The following is a 21,777-nucleotide window of genomic DNA, read 5'->3' on the forward strand; positions in this document are numbered from 1 at the left end:
CAGAGTTACCTCATCACTAGGGTGCAACCATCGGCCCCTGTTGCTCCACCAGATAGATCATATCTATCTTAACAGTAAACACAGGGGTGTACTCTGTATTCTTCCCTCTTCAGCTTGGACTAGTGTTGATTCAGAACTCAGATGTTCCCTCTTAATGGACTGACTTTGAGATATAGGCTTGGGGGCAGGGTATGAGCAGAGAGTTATCAGGCCCATCAATGGCCTCCTGCAGGCTAGCTTCTCCCAGTAATAAAGGTGATACTTACACTTTGAGCTCCCATTCGTCTTATCTCTAAAATGGTTCAGAAACTCCAAGAAGAGTCTTAAAATTGGGCCACTCATTTCCTCAATAGTCTGGAGACTCCAGGAAAGAAAATGCTTTTCCATCTCAGGTAAAAAGAAATTGAAAGAGTAACTGATAGGCAATAGAAACGATGCTGTTATAAACCACATTCTCCTGGGAGGACTGTGTCTCAGTAAACAGGTATGAGAGAAACAGCAGGTGCACTGGACAAAGACAGATTCTGAATATGGGAAGAGCTATCTTCTTGTTTTTGGCATAACTAGCTTGCAACAAGTCACTTAATTTCTAGGACCTCAGTTTCTGTCCCTTGAAAAGAAAAAGACTGTGTTAGATGAAGCTCTCCTTCCAAATTAAAGTATTATTTGTATGACAATTGAAAGAGAGTAAGCCACCCCCTGCAAAACAAACAAACAAACAAACAATCCTTGCAAATAAGCCTGACATAACAGATAAGCTAAAACAGCAAATCATTTTTCATTTAGATTTTTTTTTTTTTATCGTATGACCTACTCTATTTGGATATATGACATCAAGAACTAAGAAGGGCATTGATGAATTTCAGGTTTATTGCTAGCTAAATAAAGCTTTATATTTTTATTTTAAAAAACTGACATGCAAAGTTTTAGTAAGGAGCTAGAGACTCATGTTCTACATCAAAAGCCTCTGTACACATTAGCAAGATGGGGGAAGAAAGGAAAGGTGAAAGGGATGGTGAAAGAAACATTTTTTGGAGCATTTTGGAACATTCGGAGCATCTTCAGTGTTAAGCCCTATGCTGGGCATTATAACAACACCTTAAATAATATTTTTGGAATTTATTATGTGCCCGGTTCTTGTTCATTTTATATATGTGTCAGCTCATTTAAAATGACTCATTTTGAAATTTTAATTTCTTTTGGCAAAAGAACAATATAGCAATCCTTTATAAATAAGACTTAATTTTCAGTTAATACTCAAGTTCTGTTCCTGTGAGTCTTTGTAGAGAAGAAGAATAAAGGACATTATGGATGCATTTATGCTTCCATTGTAAAGAAAAATTTTCATGTAACTAAAGTGTCAAATGACAATTTTGGGCTGAAAACATTAGAAAGTGTTAGTTAAACTGCATTTTTGTTAGTAATATGAATGTGTAGCATTTACACGTACACGCTTGTGAAAATCCAAACACATTTTAATTCAGTAATGATCACCAATGGCTATACAGTTGGCCCTTGAACAACATGGGAGTGAGAGGCATTGACCCCCATGCAGGTGAAAATTCATATGTTACTTTTGACTCTTTAAAAACTTAACTACTAATATCATCCTCTTGACCAGAATCCTTATCAATAACATAAACAGTCAATTAACACATATTTTGTATGTCATGTGTATTATATACTGTATCTTACAATAAAGTAAGCAAGAGAAAAGAAAATATTACGAAAATCATAAAGAAAATATGCTTACAGTATTTACAGTAAAAAAGAAAAATCCACATAGAGATGGACTGATGCAGCTCAAACCCATGCTGTTCAAGGGTCAACTGCAATTAAAGCAAAATCAAAAAACAAAGTCACCTATGTTAAAGCAAATAATTATCTTTGTGAAGACACAGAGGAAGAGATTAATGCAAGCGTCTGCTAATTGTTTTTTCCCTTTGAGATAAGAGTGTTGCTCAGCCTATTCCATGTTCTCATTTTAGTTTCCCGGATGGGTTCTTTAACAAAAAGGCACATCTTAACGAGTAACCCCAAAGAGCTGAGGGTGCTTTCCAAAGATGTTCACGCTGGTGGTGGCGGTCCTAATTTTAGTGAGTAGTGAAATAGAGACTTCATCCAGTGGCTTTTTTTTTTTTATATTGACATATACTTTTTCCACCGAAGTAGGGAAAAAATTCACCCATTAAGGAGCATAACCATTGTTTTATAAACCACAAAGGTGTCATTTTAGCAATAATATACTGTCATGCACCACTTAAAAATGGCAATACGTTTTGAGAAATGCATTCTTGGGTGATTTCGTTATGCAAATATCATAAAATGCACTTATATAAACCTAGATGGTACAGCCTACTACACACCTGGGCTAAGCGGTATAGATTATTGTTCCTAGCATGATTGTTTAACACATTACTGTACTGAATACTATAAATGATTGCAATGTGGTGGTAAGCATTTGTGTATTTAAACATATCCAAACATAGAAAAGATAGAGTAAACATAGAGTATAAAAGATAAAAAATGGTTCACCAATCTAGGGCACTTACCATGAATGGAGCTTGCAGGACAGGAAGTGGCTCTGGGTGAGTCAGTGAGTGAGTGGTGAGTGAATGTGAAGGCCTAGGACATTACTGTACAAGGCTGTAGACTTTATAAACCCTGTACACGTAGGCTACACTAAATTTATAAAACGACATGAGATTAAATCAAACAAAAGAGAAAGTGACGCAATCAAAAGATGCGGCAAACACAAGTTGTAGGAGGCTGCCGCTGGTGTAACACGGCATATGGTTTTACAGAAAACTATTTTTCTATAAGTAGAAAAAATATACTCTAAGACGATGATAAAAAATATGATACAGTAAATACATAAACAAGTAGCACGTTGTTTATTATCACTTTCAAGTAGTATGCACTGTACAAAGTGGTATGTGCTGTACTTTTACATGACTGGCAGCGGTAGGTTTGTTGACATCAGTGCCACCACAAACACTTGAGTGACTGGTTGTGCTATGACGTCGCTCAGTAATAGGAATTTTTCTGCTCCATTATAATCTTATGAAATCTCTGTCATATGTGTGGCCCCTTGTTGACCGAAACGTCAGTTATGTGACACATCACTGTATTGGTCACAGTCTCGGTAATGAAGTGCTCAGTGCCCCCTGGGCAGGTTGAGAGCGCTGCTTCCTCAACACTTTTCCCCAGGGCTCTAGATAATGTGCAAAGGTCACTGAATTGATTCTTCACTGCTCTGGAGAAGGCGAATGCTGGACACATAATATGGTGCCTGCTTTACAGGAGAAGGAAAGGCAGCATGGGAGGCTGTGCCCGGAGAAAAATGTATGTGGTCCACTGTCCACTGAAATGTCATTATGTGGTGCATGACTGTACGGAGCTATGAAAAAACTTCTGTTATTCGCAATAACCTTTAAATCATTGCAGTTAAAGCCACTAGCAGTTCTCATAGTCAGTAAAATGATGTAAGCAACAGTTAGCTAAGAAATAATTTATCTAAGGATTTTATTAAAATATGAAAGAGCTTTAAACCTAAGAGGTCAGAAATGGCTCCTTGGTATTTGTTGACTTTTGTTGGAAATATTTTCTTCAATATGCTTGAGTTCAGGGAGTTGATGTGATTACACTAAATGGTCCTAGATGTTATTTTGTAGAATTTTAAGCATACATAGAACACAATACATTCCTATTAAATACTGCCTATTTACTAATTAATGTATTTGACTCTCAAGTATTTGACTTGAAAGCCTTATTTGCAAAGAAAACAAAACAAAAAACTCTGCAGTCTCCTCTCTCACTCTCCTGGTGCATTTTTCTTTCCCACTGAGGAAAAGTCATTATGAGTGCAAAGAGGGGAGTGCAGAGAGAGAGAGAGAGAGGAGAGAGAGAGAGAGAGAGAGAGAGAGAGAGAAGAGGAAAGAGAGAGAGAGAGAAGAGGGGGTGCGGGGAGAGAGAGAGAGGGAATGTGTGTTTAAAAGTATCTGTGCACCACTAAGATTTAGGGCAGACACTGCAGGATTCTGTAGGATCAGGGAACCTATATTTTCAGAAGCAATATTAGAGAATCTTTGTTTATCTTTTACCTCTATTTGCAGCCAGAAGTCTTTGGATTATTCTGACCAGCTGAGATCCAAAAGCAATTTCGCAGGAGCCATGAGGTTACTTATTGTCTGATACAGGCATCTTTGTGACTCACAGAATCCTCTTGAACCTCCTACCTTGAAAATCTGTGTAAACTATTTAAATCTTAAAATTTGATTGATTCTGTGATGCTCTGGATGATTTCATACATGGAATGGAATGGTACATGCTTTTGTGCCTGGAGAAACACCTTGCTTTTTTTATTGTTGCAACTGTTCTGGATTTAATATCCTATTTGAATGTTAATAGTCTTTTTCCTCTTGTTCAGAGGCTTTTGCCTGAAGCATTTAATATGTGAATTGCAATGACTTCCTATCACAAAAGTGGCAAAGACACTGTCCTTGCATAGGTTGTTTCAGTTGTATTTCCCTATAGCTGTTACCTGTTGGACTTGTCAACATTTGCTGCCTTTAACTGGACTTCTCGGTCAACAAACCACTGCTCACATGCCTTCTCACTGCGTCTCCAACCACAAACACCTTATTGTGTCAAATTGTGGTGTCTGTGTCCCAGAATTGTTTCTTTCATCTGTCCTGGTTACAGTTAAGCCTCCTCACCAAATTCGCACCAAGCCCATTGGTTCTTACAGCATCTATGATGTAAGTTTGATGGTTCTGACCACTATTTCCAAATAATGACTCTGGCTCCAAGGTTTGTAGCTCAAAGAGGATTCACCATCTTCCTGTTCCTGGGAATTTTGATGTCCAAAATGCAACTAGGACAAGGAATGAATATAAAATGAACAGAATGTCACAGTTTCTCTCCTATGCCATTATGTGAGAGTATAATTCTTACAGAACCGTAGATTATTGTGCAAGGGGCCTTTCATAGTTGAATAGGGTAGACCAGCCTGGAAGACTGGAATCAAAGATTTAAAAAATCTTTAAGGGCTAGAGTTGTTGCAGGGAAGAGGTAGGGGCCAGCTGTATCAAAATTTAAGCAGCTTTATTTCTCTAGCTGAGCTCTCCAATAGGGTACCCGCTGGCCACACATGGCTGTTATTTAAGTTAGTTAAAAATAAATAAAATTTAAAACACAAATCCTCAGTAAGACTAGCCACATTTGAAGTGCTCAACAACTGCATGTGGTTAGTGGCTACTATACTGGCCAGCACAGATGATAGAACACTTCCATTACTGCTGGAAATTCTATTGGACAGCCCTGGACTTGGAAATTGCAATAAAGGGCCTAAGTGAACCCATTTCTGGAACTGAGAGGTTAAAATGATGTTGCTAAACTGGTCCACATTTCAATGAGTGGTCTGTGGATGATATTTCCTTTAGGGAAAGTGCAGCGGTGGGAACATAGAGAGGGGAGATCTGCTCCATGTGCTGCAGGTCTTGTGTGGATGGCAGGAACCCAAGTCTACGCAGGTGCATATGGTCTTTGGAGAAGTCCTGAATCCTCATAATGGAATCTCAGCTCTTCCAGGCAGAATGAGGGAGAGTCTAGGCTCAGGTGAAGGAGAGCCGGGAAGGGGAGATGGGCAGAGAAAAGGAGAGCAGAAAAGCAGTACAGGCCAGATGTCTGGTGGAGATCATGGCTAACATTTATTGAGAACTTACTATGGGCAGCTGCCTAAATGCCCAGATTGGATTATGCTTGTGATCCTCCAATAACCCTATGAGAGGACAAACAAGGGCAGAATGGAGTTGAAGGGTCTGCCATTCCATGGGTATTTTCAGAGACACTAGGAAGAACACTTGGTTGACTACAGATGCCTTCAAACAAGCAGGTTGGGGGTTAAGAGACGTGAGAAAGGATTAAAGGAAAGCACGGCCTTGCTGGCTGGAGCCGTCCAGGACCCTGGAGTTACATTTGATCAGAAAGCAGGTCCAGAGAGATTACACGATGCCCTGTATCTCTCGTAGATAGAAAGTGAGAAAGCCAGAATCAGGATCCTAGGAGAGTGCTGTTTTCTTACAGATATTTATGTGGGGATTAGGGCCCCTCTGACTTGTCTGACTCTGCATAAGTCTGAGGCAAAAGTATGAAGTCAGGAAAGTTTTTCTAAGTCTGACCAGCATTACTTTTATTAGCTACGAGCCTTCCAAAATTTGGCTTGCTTTCTCATTACTGATGTCAGTGCAGGTCAGTGGGTATGGAGTGATCAAGTACCAGAAGTCTGGGGGCACCTGGGTAGGGCAGTGGTGCCCACTGTGACCAAGGTCCCCTGCCCTGCCTTGATTTCACAGGTGCGGTTGGGATAGGCAGTCGGAGAGGGGAGTATCATGGTGGGTGTTCCAAGGATAACTCATGGTGGACAGCAGTTCTCTGGTGTTGACTGTACCTGAAACATTTAGTTTTATGGAAACAACTGTCAAAACAGGGCACAAAATACCTAGTGGTTATCTCCAAAAATTCTGATCGATGAGTAATGACAGTCATTCTGGTGAGGCTTTTGGGCAAGTTTTCTTGCTGTTAGAAAGAGATACCAAGAAGAGCTAGCCCTTTCTTTTTCCTCTGGATATCGTGTCTTCATTAAATGCTGGAATTACTACAGCCATCTTGTTACAATAAAGTGTTGCAGCCTGAGGATGGCATCCTTAGCTGCGGTTATAAATTAACCAACCCTAGACTTTATCATGTGAGATTCATTCATTCATTCATTCCCTCAGTCACTCATTCGTGCAAAAAATAGTAGATGAGCACTGACAACTGGGAACACTGATCGAAGCGTTTGGAATAGAGGACAAATGTACAAAGATCATTGGTCTAAAGTGGCTTATTGCTTCAGCCTCCTTGAATTAGGTTTTTGATTACTTGAAAACAGAAGCATCTTAACTTAGATACTAATGATTACATATTGGCTTCAAAGGTAACTAAAGAGGCTACAGTTAAACATACAATACAATTATTTATGTAAAAATAATCAAAAGAACATTTCTCAGTCCTTACCTTATTTGACATGTCTGCATTTGACACTTTGGACCCCTCCCCCCCAACGCCCCCCAACTGAACCACAGTCTTGTGTCTTGGCTTCCATAGCGCTATACATTCCTGGTTAACTTCCTATTTTTGGCTACTTTTCCATCTTTGAGGGTTCTTCTTACTCCCAGATCGTTAAAAAAAAAAAATCCCAGATCATTCGGTGCTGGGGTTCCATGGGATTTTCTATCAGGGACATTTATTTTCTCACTCTACATCTCTGAGAAATGTCATTAATTTATAATGACTTTACAATCATTTATATGCCGACAATTCCAAACCTGTTACTCCCTCTTGAGCTTCAAATCTGTATATTTAGTGGTCTGCTTAGACATTTTGATATCTCAAACTAAATGCGGCTAAACCATCACGTTATTTTGTGCCCTAAGCTTGCTTCCCCTGGGTTCCTGGCTCAGTGAATGTCCCCAGTATCTGTCCACCCAGTCGCCCAAGCCTGAGTATCAGCCATGCTTAAACCCTTTCAGTCACTCCCCAAATCTAAGCAGTCACAGGGCCCTGTTGACTCTATTTTTGTTAATTCTCCAGGGTGTCCTCCCCTGCCCTTTACAACCTTACTACCCTCCTCCCTGCTATGTACCATCACATTCTCTGAATCCCAGAAACAGTCTGCTAACTCATCTCCCTGACTCATGTCTTGGTCTCCCTCCAAGTGTCCTTTTCCCCATAGGCGGATTGATGAAGCTGCAAATCTGATCACATGGAAAATCCTTCCAAAGCTACTCATGGACTTTTCCTGCCTACATGATCCAGCCCAACACCCCCTCACCTCACAGACACGCTGGACACTCTCCCTCTGTTTCTTTCACTTAACCCAACTTGGTGCCTCCACATATGTCAGTCCTTCCACATGTAGCATTCCTCTTAACCATCCCATCTTCTCTACAATAATCTTTATCATACTTCAGATTTCTTCTAAGACACCACCCCTTCCAGGATGTCTTCCCTAAGTCTCCAGGCCTGGGTGGGTGACTCTCTGACGTGCCCCTGCACATCCCATTACTTTCCCTATCTTAACGGCACAGCGCCTGAACCTGTTCCCAGCACTGTAAGTTCTGTTAGCCAGGGGAGTCTGGCTTGTCCTTTCTGGTATTCCTGGGGCCCAGAATGATGCCTGCGACATAACAGGTATTCAAGAAGTGAATAAATTTACTGGGGAATGCTTGCTCATTGCTAAAATAATAATTTCTTTAATTTTTTTGGCTTGGGATAGTGATTTTCTAAAAGAACAGTGTTGCCCACGAGAATTTTGATCACAATTTCTCTTTATTCTCTTTATTGTTTAAACTACTTTCCAGCTACTGCACTAGGGACAATCCATTGCATCAGGTGCTGAGTTACTACACAAATGATTATATGTCACTGATGCTGAAAGTAAATGCTTTTCATTTTCACACAGCAACTCAAAATCACAGCTTTCAGAAGATGCCATTTCTAGGTGAGACATCAGAAATAGCTAAAATGTGACAAAATAACAGTGCCTGGTACAGGTTGAGAAAAACATTTCCCATAAACTTTTAAAAGTCTGTACACCTGGGATATGAGATAAACAATGGAATTTAAGAAGGCTCTAGCCTACTACATTTGTCTCTTCTGATGCAGATGAGAATTTTTATTTTAATTTTTAAAAGATAATGACCTTTTAATTTAAATATCGGGCTCTTTTCTCTTGAATGCCAGAGAGGAGAAAATGCAGCCTCTGCATGAAAGAGTTGTATATTTCAGCAAACTTCTGTTTGTGTTTATAATTAAAAATCACACTTTCTAAAATGTTGCTCTAACTCGATTAAGGAAAAAAATATACTTCATTGCACTTTATTATTTGCTGTGAAATGTTATCTCTAATTCCGGGTACACAGCAAAAAGTGACGTTGTTCACTGGTACACAATCAGTTCTATTCTTTCGTCCCCCTGATGATTTTTCTCCTCCTGCAGGATTATCTCTCTTCCCCAGGTCTCGGTGTCACTACAGTGGGAACTACGAGGAGAGCTGCAGCAGCTTCAGCTTTGTGCTCCTATTTAGGGTATGGACATGTGTAACATGCAAGGGCGATGGCTTCTCATTTCATGGTAGAGAGATGGTCTCCTGTCCCTTTCCTCCCCTCTTGATAAGTGACATATATATGTATTCATTCATGTGCATTAAACATACCCATACTATATGAAGCAAGTGACACTGTGATAGAAATGAGGTTTCATAGAAAAACCCCGTGATGAAAATACAGTTTAATAGCCGCTGTTATCCCTAAATACAAGCATTATGTTTATTTGTAGAGATGATTTGCAATAACCACTAATAGCAATGCTCATTAAGATCCTCTGACTATCAATAGGCAACTGTATTACAAAGTTTTTCTGTCTTCCTATAAATCCAAAATGGAGGACATATGGTCTTAGCAGGGGTTTTCAGAGTCCGCACTCACTGGCTCTATACCCTTAGGCATGTCAATAACCTCACTGGGCTTCAGCTGCTTTATCTCTATATTGGAAAAATCACAGTAGGTAGGCCAAGTGACCTCTTGAGATCCCTGCTAAGTCCATGAAATATCATCACTATTTTACTAATGGCCGAACAGTTCACCGTTTTCAAGATATTTTTCTCCATAACTTTTAAAAGCCACTATTTAAAAGTATTGAGAATCCATATACATAAATAAACACAATATAATATTGCCTATTTAAATAACTGGCATTAGAGTTTCGTGAACCATAAAATTGAATAAACAAGGAGGATCAAGCATTTTGCCAACACAGCGAATAAATCAAGTCCTGTGAGCATGCAGAAAAGAGTCTTAGGCTTGCATTTGTTGTTCTTTCAATGAACATTTGCTGAGTATCGACTATGTCCCAGGCACTGTTGCAGGCACTTGGACCACATTAGTGAACAAGCCAGATGAAGGTCTTGCCCCGCCTGATAGAGTTTACATATCAGTAAGGAGACAGATGAGAAAAAAGATCAACATAATAAATAAGTAATTTATGGCGCATGTTTGAAGGTGCTAAAAGATGGGCGGGGGGAGAAAAAAAGAAAACAGTAGAAGATGGTAAAGGGACAAAGGACTTAGGGAAGGAGTTGGCAATTTAAAATCTTCTGGGTAAGTTGCATTGAGAAGGTGATCTCTGAGCAAAGACTTGGAAAGGGAGTGAATCATGTAGATGGAGATCTGGTGGAAGAGGGCTCTGGGAAGAGGGTGTGGCCAAGGCCAACCTCGAGGGCTGGAAAGTGAGGCTGGAGAGGTGCCACAGAAGGGAAGTCATCAGGAAGTACAGCCAAGGAACTGAAGAAGGCAAGTCATGGAGGGCTTCACAGGCTGTCATAGGGACTTGCAATTTCTGGGTGTGAAATACAGAGCCACTGCAGGCTCTGAGCTTAGGCTGATAGCCTCTGACTTATAGAACTAAGAGAGAGTCAAATGCAATCCAGAGGCTTTAATTTAAAAGAAACATACTGAGTCAATTTAAAGAATTTAAGACCTCATGAATTAGGTTACAAGTTGTTTTGAAGCAGTAGTAGGACCCATGCCCTTGTTTCAGCCACTGATCCTTCATTTAGATTTCTGTGCAGGTATCACTTCCTCCAGAGTTTCTTCATGATCGTATGTATCTAAAATCATTGCTCTTCCTGACTTAATCTCTTTACTCTGCTTTGTTTTCCTACATAGTGTTTATCACTCCTTGACCATATATCTGTGCTTTTTTAATTATTTCCTATTTCCTGTAGTAGAATGTAGACTCTGAGAAGGTGAAGATTTTGCTCTTTTGGTTATGACTGTAACTCAGCATCTAGAAGAGCACCTGTCACAGAGGGTACCAATTTGTTGAATAAACGAATGAATGTCTCAAGAGTCTAGGAGAACTCTTGAGTTTTAGTTCTCAAACAAATAGGCCACAGTATTGGTGCAATAACTGTCTATCAAAATACAAATAAACTGTCTATCAAATTATAGATTATTTCCCACCATTATTTGGTTTAACATTTTTACTATTTAGAGTGATGATGGTTAATCATAATGTATACATTATGTTATTAATCAAACTGCTATATCTGTATTGTGGAAAATTTAGAAAATGAGAGAAAAAGAATTTATAATTTTATGTCCCCACTACATTATGATCAACATAATTTTAAAATTTCTTCTTTTGTAGTTTTCAAAGTTGGCTACATTCTTACATGGCTTCAGTATACCCAGAGTTAAAATAATTTTCTCTGATTTTTAAACTTTTACATAAATCTCCTTTGTACTCTAAACTTATGCGATTTTATATGGAAACCAATAAAAAAATATAAGCCACTGAGCAGCTTATGTTCTCCACTTCTAACATATTCCATTAAATGAAGGATTCCTGTTATAGTTCTTATAGACATTTGAGATAATTTTTCCTCTACAACCCAAGCTCTCATTTTGCCTGATTTGAATTTATCGACCAGTTGGTGATATTAACCTGCAAAGAAATATACCAAGAATATTGAGGAGCCCTAATTCCTCAATAATTCTGATTTCACCCTGCTGCCCCAAAAGTTACAAATTTCAAATCGCTACAGTTTGTTTTTATACTTTTTATGAATGAATGGTGGTGTTATTAAGCAAAATCAATAACGTAAAAAAAAAATTGAAGAGAAAGCTTTTTTTTTTACCAAAGATAAACAGCTTTTCGCCACATTAACAATATCGTGCACAAAACAGTATAACTACAGTGTAAACAGAGGTCAGTTCTCTCAGGCTGCACTTGAGCAGATGGGCTGACACAATAATTACAAATCAATGGGAAACTGTCAGAGACCACATATCTCTGGTGGAAACTATTTTACTGCCAGGTGACCAGAGTCATGTGTGCTGACATAGGAGGTGGAACAATATAAGGAATTACCAGCCAGGCAATATAGAAATGATTGCTCCAAATCTATGAAATTTATCTTTGGAGTGAACGACTTGAAAAACAATTAAAGCCTCTTTGCCACTCGCTGTTCACTCAGGTTGTGGCAATATAATTTGTTTTACCCACCAGAATCTCAGATACAAAGAGGTGAATGATGTCATAGAAAGGGAAGAATGGATGACAAGGAAACAATCCATTTGGAGGCTAAGAGGAGGCAGGGTGGAGGTATGAGAAAAAAATTAAATCAGGCCTCAGGGGGCTGGCTTCTCCTTGGCCACCCATAATGGTAAGGCTATTTTGAGGGGGTAATAGATCTTTAAAACTCAGAGAAAAGGGGACAGTGATGTCTTTTCCTAACTCCTGGGCCTGCTGACCTAGGGTAAGGCATGTAAAGGGTTTCAAAAAATATAAAGGATGATGATGATGTAACTACTCCTGATACTGTTATAATAACAATTTCTGGAGAATTTATGAGATGATAGCCACTATTCTAACTTTACATGGTGTTAGGGACTGAATTACGTCACACTCCACCCAAATTCATATGTTGAAGCTCAAACCCCCAATGTGACTGTACGTGGAGAAAAGGCCTTTAAGGAGGTAATTAAGGTCAAGTGAAGTCATAAGGTTGGGGCTCTAATCCAATAGAACTGGTGTCCCCATAAGAAGAGGAAGAGATAGCAGGACTGTGCGCACAGAGAAAAGGCCAGACGAGGACATAGCAAAAAGGCAGCCATCTGTAAACCAAGGAGCAAGGCCTCACCAGGAGCCAATTCTGCTAGCAGTTTGATCATGGCCTTCCAGCCTCTAGATCTATGAGGAAATAAATTTCTGTTTTTCAAGTCACCCGGTTGGCAGTATTTTGTTATGGCAGGTGTAGCAGATTAAGACACATGTGTCATCTCAAGTAATCCTCATCACAAAATATTTTCACACTTTCAAATAAAGAAATAGAAGCACAGAGAAATTAAGCAATTTGATTAAAGTTACACAGCTAGTCAGTAGTGAAATTGAATCCGAGCAATTTGAATCCAGAGCCCAAGTTTCTAGCTGCTCATGTAGTGTAATATAAGGTAACGTGATTAATATCCACAATGATACAACATAAATGCTTTTATCAGAAAAACCAGATTTTTACATGTACTCTGTGCAATGGACTTCGAATTTTAGTCCCTTTCTTCTCCTTCCTCCATCATCTAGACAATAAATATTTTTGTGACCCTTATCTAGTTGAAGCATTAATTGAGGCTTGCGGGATCTGGCAGCAAGCCAAGCCTATGAGAACCAGACAGAAAGAGCAGACAGTGATAAGTGCAAAGGAAAAAATGAAACAGGAAGTTGTGATGATAGGTGGGGGTGAGACTGGTCCTTTCCTCCACAACCAGCTCTTGAGTGTATACTATGAAACAAATGTGAACAGGACACAGTCCTCGCTCTCTGTGAACTGCTACTGCTGGCGTGGTGCTAGCAGGCCCCAGCCTCCAGGCTCCCCATTTCTTTCTCTATAAAATGAGATCTTTGTTCTAATAATCTATGACTTCTTTGAGTAAGTCAGGGTGTTACTTAGGCAATGGCTACCTTAACCCAGGTATTAGGTGTAAAGGAAATAATAAATGCTACAGAAAAATATATTCTCTACTTTAGAATATTCCTAAAGTTTTACAGTGAGAGATATAAAGGAAGAAAGGAGGGAGGAGAAGGGATCTTTTAACTGATCTGAACAGACTTTATCTGTGATAGTAATTTTATTTTCACATTTGGATGATTATTATGTAATATTATATCTGTAGTCAGATACCTCCCATCTCTACTGGGGAGTGAATACGAACAAAGGAGCTTGAGATGAAGAATGAAGATTTAAGGTTGATATAAGGGAAGATCTGAGGGGTTGTGCAGAAAGCAAGACATTGGAGAAAAGTGACAAAATTACAGGTCGTATTTCCCTGGAAAGTTTAATCAGCCAGAGAAGTTGTACTCTGGTATGGCCTTACTCAGAAATAGAAGGATAAACTGGCTCACTATAGGGATTTCTTGGCCCCAGGAGTCTCTGATAATTATAGAAGGTAGTTTGAAATAGTAAAACTTCACACCCTGCCCTCCACTTAGGGCAGGGCAAGAGTAGTGCCACTTCCTACTTGTCTCATTTCAGGGTGGCAATTTGTGTTAAGAGGAAATACCTGAAAAGTGTCACTGGGAAGCTCCATAACAGAATGGATGAGTGAAATGCAACAAAAGAATAAGGACCAACTCACTGAAAACAGTGGAATCAGAGAGCACCGCAGATAGAAACACAACCTGCCTTTTTGTGTTAGAACACAAACTAGGCATGCAGAAGACCTACAAAAATATAGTAAACTGATTGTATTGTCAGAATTACAGGAGCACTGATTACCAGGATGGATCTTTAAAGAAGAATATGTGATATAATAATCTGGCCCACTAAATAACACCAGCCCCAAACAACAAGAAGACTTGAAACAGACAATTACTATTGATGGCTATAATAAGATTGGGATCAATAGCCTGTCATTTCATTTAAAGCCTTAAGTGAAGTATGGCCCTGAGAGAGAAGAAAGCAAGCATAATTTAAAATAGCAAAGCTCTTAGAAAAAATGAGTGAAGAATACTTAATATACTGCATAAACCACTACATACATTTGACTCGAAGGCAGTAATTCTATAATTCATTGGCAAATACCTGTGGACACATTCATACAGCATTTGAATCACCGTAATTATTAGCACTTGAAATACCTTATGTGGACAGTTATTTTTTTATAATTGTATCTACTTTGATTTCTTCCACTATGGGGAGATGAGCTGCTGAAAATAATTTGATGGGGGAAATTCTAGATGCTTGTGGATTTTTAACATGTCTTGGGAACCCCAGTGCCTGAAAGAGCCTAAGCAATTAAATTCACCCCAGCTGTGTGTATTTGAACACCAATAGGCTCACAACCAGTACCTACATCATTCCTGGAGCCATATCATTTTCCTTAGCATCCTGTGGTTTGATTTCAATGCTGAGAACAAGGCAGCTTTTTTCCTCCCCTAAAATAATACTGATAGCTTTAGTGCTGTCTTTACATTTTCTTTTCTCTCCAGAATTGTCTGGAGTTTTAAAGGTTCAAATCCTGATAAAGTGATGCAGAAAACTGTATCCAACTCTAAGAAATATGCACACAGATTTCATGCACAGCTTTCTGGCCCATGAAGAGTAGACCAGTCCCCTTACCTTTATCATAAATTTCTTTCAAGACTCCTCGTTTTATCAGCTCCTCTCTGCTTTGCCTCATCGATATTTTCCTTTCCAGGGCTACAAGCAAAACACAAACAGAGAAGCAGTTGTGAGTAAGTAACAAAGATGTTTCTTTTAATCATATTTTAATATATTGAAATGTAATTAATATATGGGAAAGCTTCCATAAATTCTACTTTACTAATGTAAGTTAATGATACCAGTTAATACTGTTTGATACTATAAGCATTTTAATCGGATATTTCATTTAAACTTAAAAACAATCTTCAAATTACCTATGAGGTAGGCATTATTATTTCATTTTATTTAACCTTGGTTTATAGTTGAGGAAACTGTAGCAGAGAGAAGCTCAACAACTTGTCAGAGTCACAAGGTTATTGAGAAGAGGAACCAGGATTCAAAGCGAGAAACACGACCTCCCATCTCAGTTTAACCTCTACATTACAGAGCGTTTTCCTGAGTGTGGTGTTTTCTCATAGGTGAGATTTCCTTTTTAAAGATCTAGTTCATGTAAATCGTGTCTCACTGAGGATGTTTTTGCTCCTCAATCATTAAAAAAATAGTATGAAAATATCTCCTAAAGAGATCTCTGGATGGAGAGACTGAGGAGTGGTGGGAGATCCTCAGGGGACACCCGCCACTGCTCTCCTCTCTTCACTCCAAGAGAGAAATGGAGCATCAGCTACCAAATGCATCTTCACCAGGACCCACTACTCACCTGAGCCAATGGCTCCAGCAGGTGGGGGCTGGAAGAGGGAAGAGGGAATGTTTCCCCTCAGGTCAGTGGACATGATGGAAATAGAGTAGAGCAGTGAGGGGCAGAACAAAAGGGCAGGCCTGTGGCTCAAGGTAGGGTGGGAGAAGTGAGCAGAGCCCATGGAAGGAAGCAAGCTATTCTAGCAGCTGACACTGCAGTTTCTGGGTAAATATTGAATGGAGGAGGAGAGAGGTTATTTTGGTTGCTTTTGTCAGCTTAAGAATCTCCACATCCTTTCAATACACAGTTATTTGGGGAGAAAAAAAGCCAGTTATAAAATAAGGATTTTATGCAGACAAATTCAGATGGGTCATCTCTCTCTCTCTCTCTCTCTCTCTCTCTGCTCTCACACACACACACACACACACACACACACACACACACAGTGTACTTCAGGATAGTGCAGTTCAAAGAGACCAAGCCAGACTAAGAAATAAGCAGGAGTTGTGATTCTAACTTAAGTTATCCATATTTATTGTTATAGCATAGTCAGAATCCTACTTTTACTGTGAAAAACACTCAGCCTCAGCCTTCCTGATTTAATTGAGTCCAGGGTGGGGAGCCCCAGACAGCTCTGGGTTATTGTCCATAGTAAGACTGGAAATCACTGATGATCATATGTTAATATTTTAAAATGGTATATTCTCATTCTTCCTCTTAGAATATAATAGTGGGCTGAGAGACAGAGGGGTTGGGGGAGCTGGTAGAATGGGGTGTTAAAGAAGTACAAATTAGTATTTGATAGCTGGTCATGGGTATGGGGAGCATGGCAGAGGGAATGCAGTTAGTATTAATACTTAAGTCAGAGTCCGGGGAGGGAGGGAGCAATTGGGGGGATCATTTTATGAACTTTATAGATGTTTAACCAATGTACTATATACTTGAAACTAATTTAAATAAATTAATTTAAAAAATAAAAAAAATGAAAACAATAAAAAAAAAGAGACAGAAAAAAATAAATGTTAGGTTAAGTTGTACTCGCATATAGCTTACGGAAAACATGTTAAAAATAAAACAGGTACATATAAATATATACCCACAGAGGTGAGGGCAGGAGGGTTACATGGAAGGACAAGCATTAACGGTGGGTGTAGGGACCTCTGGAGCAGTGCTGGTTTTGGAGGGGTGAAGGAGTTTTATGACCTATACTAAATGACATGATACAGTGGCAGGAGGGCAGAAAGATGTTCTCTGTGCAGAAGAGGAGCTCCCAGAGAAGGAAAAGGGAACTGCAGACAGGTTAGAAAGTTTGGCCTGATTTTAAAAAAGATTTGCTTAGAAGCACAGTGGGAAAAGACTGGATATGCAATGAGAAGCAGGGGTTTTTAAGCAAGGAGTTTGTTAACATCGTTGGGGTGACATGAAGTCACCTGAAAAGCATGCATAAAGAGGTGACGAAGCTGGAGACAAAGGATGCATTCAAGACACATGAAGGTGGCAATGTTGCTACAACAACTTGCAGTTAAGGATTGGACGTAGGATGTGAAGAAAAGAGAGGGATCAAGGATGACTCCTTTGGTTCCGGACTTTCACAGATGAATGGGTGGCATTGTCAGTTACTAAGGTAGGAGACACAAGATGAGAATCAGGTTTGCAGGAATCATGGAGAACTCAATGTTAGTCATGCCTAAGAGGAGACATTAGGTATGAGCTAGGGAAATGTAGTCAGATATTTCATAAAACAAGGATTGGAAGTTAAATGAGACTGTGCTAGACTCATGGACCAGTGCTTCTCCACTTTTCCATAGAACTTTGTCTAGTGGCAAAAGAGTAATGCCAGAGGCAGCAAGAGTAAGATGGAAGTTGGCTGTCCCAAGCACACCATTTCTTTAATGTATTGAGGTTTTTCCTTAATAACTAAGGTGGACCTCACATAATACATATGCTCTTATTTAAATAAGAAAATAGTTCCCCACCCAGTCCTACCAGTTTCCAAGTTTAATTGACTTTCTGGGAAGAGATGGCAAATTTATTCTTTGGCTTTGCCCATTTCCTAGTACAGAGCCCTATGCCCACAGGGGATGCAGAGATCATTTTGAGAAGGGTGGAATGTCATGTAATCTAACTTAATCCTCACCTTAATCCTTAATACTTCACAATCATATGAAGTATTCTCACCCTCATTTTACAGATGAGGTACCTGAGGCCCAGCAACACTAACCTGCTCAGTCACAGCAGTAAGTGAAAGAGCAGAAAGAGATTTTTATGTCTGTTTCTCCCACCATGATACCACATTGTTGTGAAGATCGTAAAATAACATAGTTACGCTTTACTTTAGGGGCTTCTTCCTTCTAAGGAACTCTTTATTGACTATCTCTTTTGACAAGATATGCATGACGCCTCTCGAGAAATCTTATTTTTAGTAGCCCTTCCAAAGTTAGAGCTAAGTTTAACTGGGGCCAAAGACAAGCTCACCACTGCTCCAGGAAGTGAAATAAAGTTAGCTGTTTGGTGCAGAAGGACAGCTCAAATCTTTTGACCTGGTCTACTACTGAGCCATAAAACATAGGGGGAAGAGCATTTACTGTGGGGAAAAGAAAATATGGTGATTTCCTTTTCATTGACCAAGGCTAGGTCCAACCCTCTCCACCAATTTTGGTTTTAGTAGAAAAATATGAAAAAAGATAAAAAAAGAGGATAAATTACAAAAAGTTAAAGAAGTCAGAAGAGAAGAATTGCATTGGGGAAGAGAGAAGGTGTAATGGGTAGTGCACCTGCTCAAAGATAGCAGGAATCCATCAGATTGAATTTATTTATCAGAATAAATGAGAACTGAGCACGATGGTGAGCCAGTTACCCGGGGAATGTTTGGTCTTTGGGAGGTGGGCTATGGTAATGAATAGAACAAAAACATCCATCTCTTTAAGAAGAGAAAACTGAGAAACTATTTTGTTAGACATGTGGCAAAAAAGCATGCAAGTGGGTACTATTTTCATATAAAATGAAAATTAAGTCAATAAAGACTTATTTTAAAATAAAATCTATTATAAAGTATAAGGATTCCTTTCTCTAGTGTTTTCAGTTACTAAAGCATAGGGCAGTACAAATGCTGAGTGACCACATGTGGGAATGTTCTGGTGTAAACTTTTTGGTTATGAAACTGGATGGCGGTGATCGTTGTGCAACTCTTTAAATTTACTGAAAATTACTATTGAATTGTATACTTACAACAGGTTAATTTTATGGCAGGCAAATTATATCTCAATAAAGCTGTTAAGATATGAAGAAAAAAATAGTGACCACAAAGAGAAATTCCCAAAATGTCAAAAACCTCAGTTAAAATTAGTAAGCAAGTAATTAAACCAATAAACTTTAGGCCACAGTAAGCAAGAGAACAACATGAAAATAAAATGATTAGAAATATAGCATATAATGGTAAATTTCTAAAACCAAATTTTTTTATCCTCTAACACGGTAGTACCAAAACACAAAAAGCAGGAATTTGATTCACCCCCAAAATGAAAATATAGATCAGATAGTGGCAATACAACTCTTTAAATGTTTAGAAAAGAACAAAATCTTCAGACTGCAGTAAATATAGAACACTGTAATAGATCTTTGAGATGGTCCTCTGGTAACTGAAACATTGAAACAAAATCATGTAAGCCAGCAAATGTGCAGACTATTGCAGGGACACCCAGTCTAAAACTCTACGCCTGAAGAGAAAAAGTGGAAAAAATTGCTGATTTGTTTTATAGACTGACAAAAAATCACTTGAGTAGATCCAAACACAAAAAGAAGCTTCACATACCCTCTTACCTAAAACGAGTGGGACAGGGATTTCTCAATTACTGTACCAAAATTAGCCCAAAATGGCCCCCTTCAAAAATCATCTTCAAAAATTGCTATATCCAAGGAAGACTCTCTAAGCCTGTCATCAGACTCCACCTTAATATAAAACCTATGCAGAAAGCCTTGAAAGTCACAGTTATTTGTGCATCTTTATCACCATCCATTAATCAGCCTTTTTATTTTCTGTATTTCTGATGCATTGACATCTTGGGACTTTACTGATCCTGGAGAGACTGTCCCTCCCAGGGCTACCCAATTCCTACAGATCATAAATGACTCACCTATGAGTGCACCTTTCATATGCAAACCGAAACCAATCTGAGTCCAAGCCTCAACTGCCTCCTGAACATGAGCTCTTATACTATAGGCCACTGTTCCCTGCCCTTCTCATCCCAGGGTTAGGTATCAGACCACTGGAGACTGTCTCTATGCCCTAGACGCTGCTAAAATGGTTCAACCTAATTAGGTAAGCCTGTTTAGCCTGTCCTGCTCATTCCCTCCTGCTAAAACCACAATAAGGGCTCTTGCCTGACCCTGGTGCTTCCCTATGTGGCCCTCCGTGGTGGCATGACCCTTTCTCTCAGAATCCGTGATCATAACGAACTATCTTTTCAATGGCTGTTGTTTCCTGATCTGTTGGCCTCATCATACCTGAATAATTATAAGACTCACATTTTAAAAACATGTATCCTTGCACTGGTTTGTAAACAAACAAACAAACAAACAAAACTAGGAGAATTTCCACAGCTTTATGTTCTGATCTATTGTTTTAAAGTCTGTTTACATTTGGGGAAGTGCTTTAGAAATGGGGAGCCTGGTGAAGAACTAACTGATCCTTGGCAGTAAATTCCACCAGAGCCCAGAGACTAACTCTAATAATGGAGTGACAGTAGTTCTAGTCTAATCATTTTTGTAAACTCTTCTTCTGAGCTACCACTACAGTCTATGGCATATTTACTAAAAGCCAGTTCCCTATCATCTCTCCTTAATTATTTTCTTTCTCCTTATTCACATGGATGCTAAGCCAAGGAATCCTATGCTTCTTTGACATCAATGAATTTAAAATAGGCATCTTAGATGGGCTCTTTCTACTTAGTGAATGCCTAGGTAAGATGAATTTGTTAAAAATATATTGACATTCTATTGTTATTTTTGTGCACATACATATACTTTTATTTTTTTATTTATGAAAACTATGTGCATGTAATTAAATAACATGTGAAAATATTTTCACTTTAAATATTTCAAAAAATATAGAGAAAACATCCTATTTCACCTGCCTCCCTTCATAAATCCAACTCACCAAATCTCACCACTACCCTCCTTTGCTATTCTCTCTTCTTTCCTCCCTCCTCTCCTTCTTTTCCACATATTCTCACACTCCAACACTATATATAAATCCAGTTTTAAAAACAGAAGTAGAATCATTCTGCTCATATCATTCTACAAGTCTTTTTTTCTCTCTTATTTATCAATATGTTTAAGAGATCTTCCCATCAGTACATACAGAAGCACCTCATTCTTTTTGAGTATTGCATGCCATTATATAGGACATAAGTACCATACTTTACCTAACCATCCCTGATCGAAGGAAATTTAAGTTGTTTCAAATTTTGGGCATACAAACATTGCTACTGTAAAAATACTTGTCCAGGCACCCATACGAACAGGTTTAAGAATTTTTCTAGAATATATCACTAGACAAACAATTTCTGGGTGGGGTAGTATCATTTGAAGGAAAATACTCATGTTTTATAACTTTTAAGTATTGCTTTTTTATTTAAAAAATGAGGAAATAGGAAAAAAAGCAATAATGATGCTGGAACAAGTCATTTGGTTCTACTAAGAGTACCAAAACAGGAAATTATGTAGATTTTTCTCTAGGATAATCTATCTCTGTTGAATTCTCTGTTCAACTGCCTTTAAATTGCATTCTGTAGGGGAGAGAAGTTTGAAGGAGAAAAACAATTGAGAATGATGAAAT

General features: G+C 38.8%; 1 protein-coding gene across 8 annotated transcripts in view; it reads right to left on the minus strand.

Annotated features, from left to right (window-relative positions):
• The window catches only part of LOC120598872 (phosphatase and actin regulator 1), a 288,350-nt gene that overhangs the window by 91,361 nt on the left and 175,212 nt on the right, over positions 1 to 21,777 (minus strand). For all 8 annotated transcript variants that reach the window (XM_039857954.1, XM_039857953.1, XM_039857948.1 and 5 more), the window contains exon 3: positions 15,221 to 15,301. In XM_039857954.1, coding sequence (XP_039713888.1) covers positions 15,221 to 15,301 — 81 coding nt within the window. The remainder of the gene's footprint in view (positions 1 to 15,220; positions 15,302 to 21,777) is intronic.

Source organism: Pteropus medius, unplaced genomic scaffold (assembly GCF_902729225.1).
Source record: "Pteropus medius unplaced genomic scaffold, Ma_sr-lr_union100, whole genome shotgun sequence".
In the NCBI taxonomy this organism is placed as follows: Eukaryota; Metazoa; Chordata; class Mammalia; order Chiroptera; family Pteropodidae; genus Pteropus; species Pteropus medius.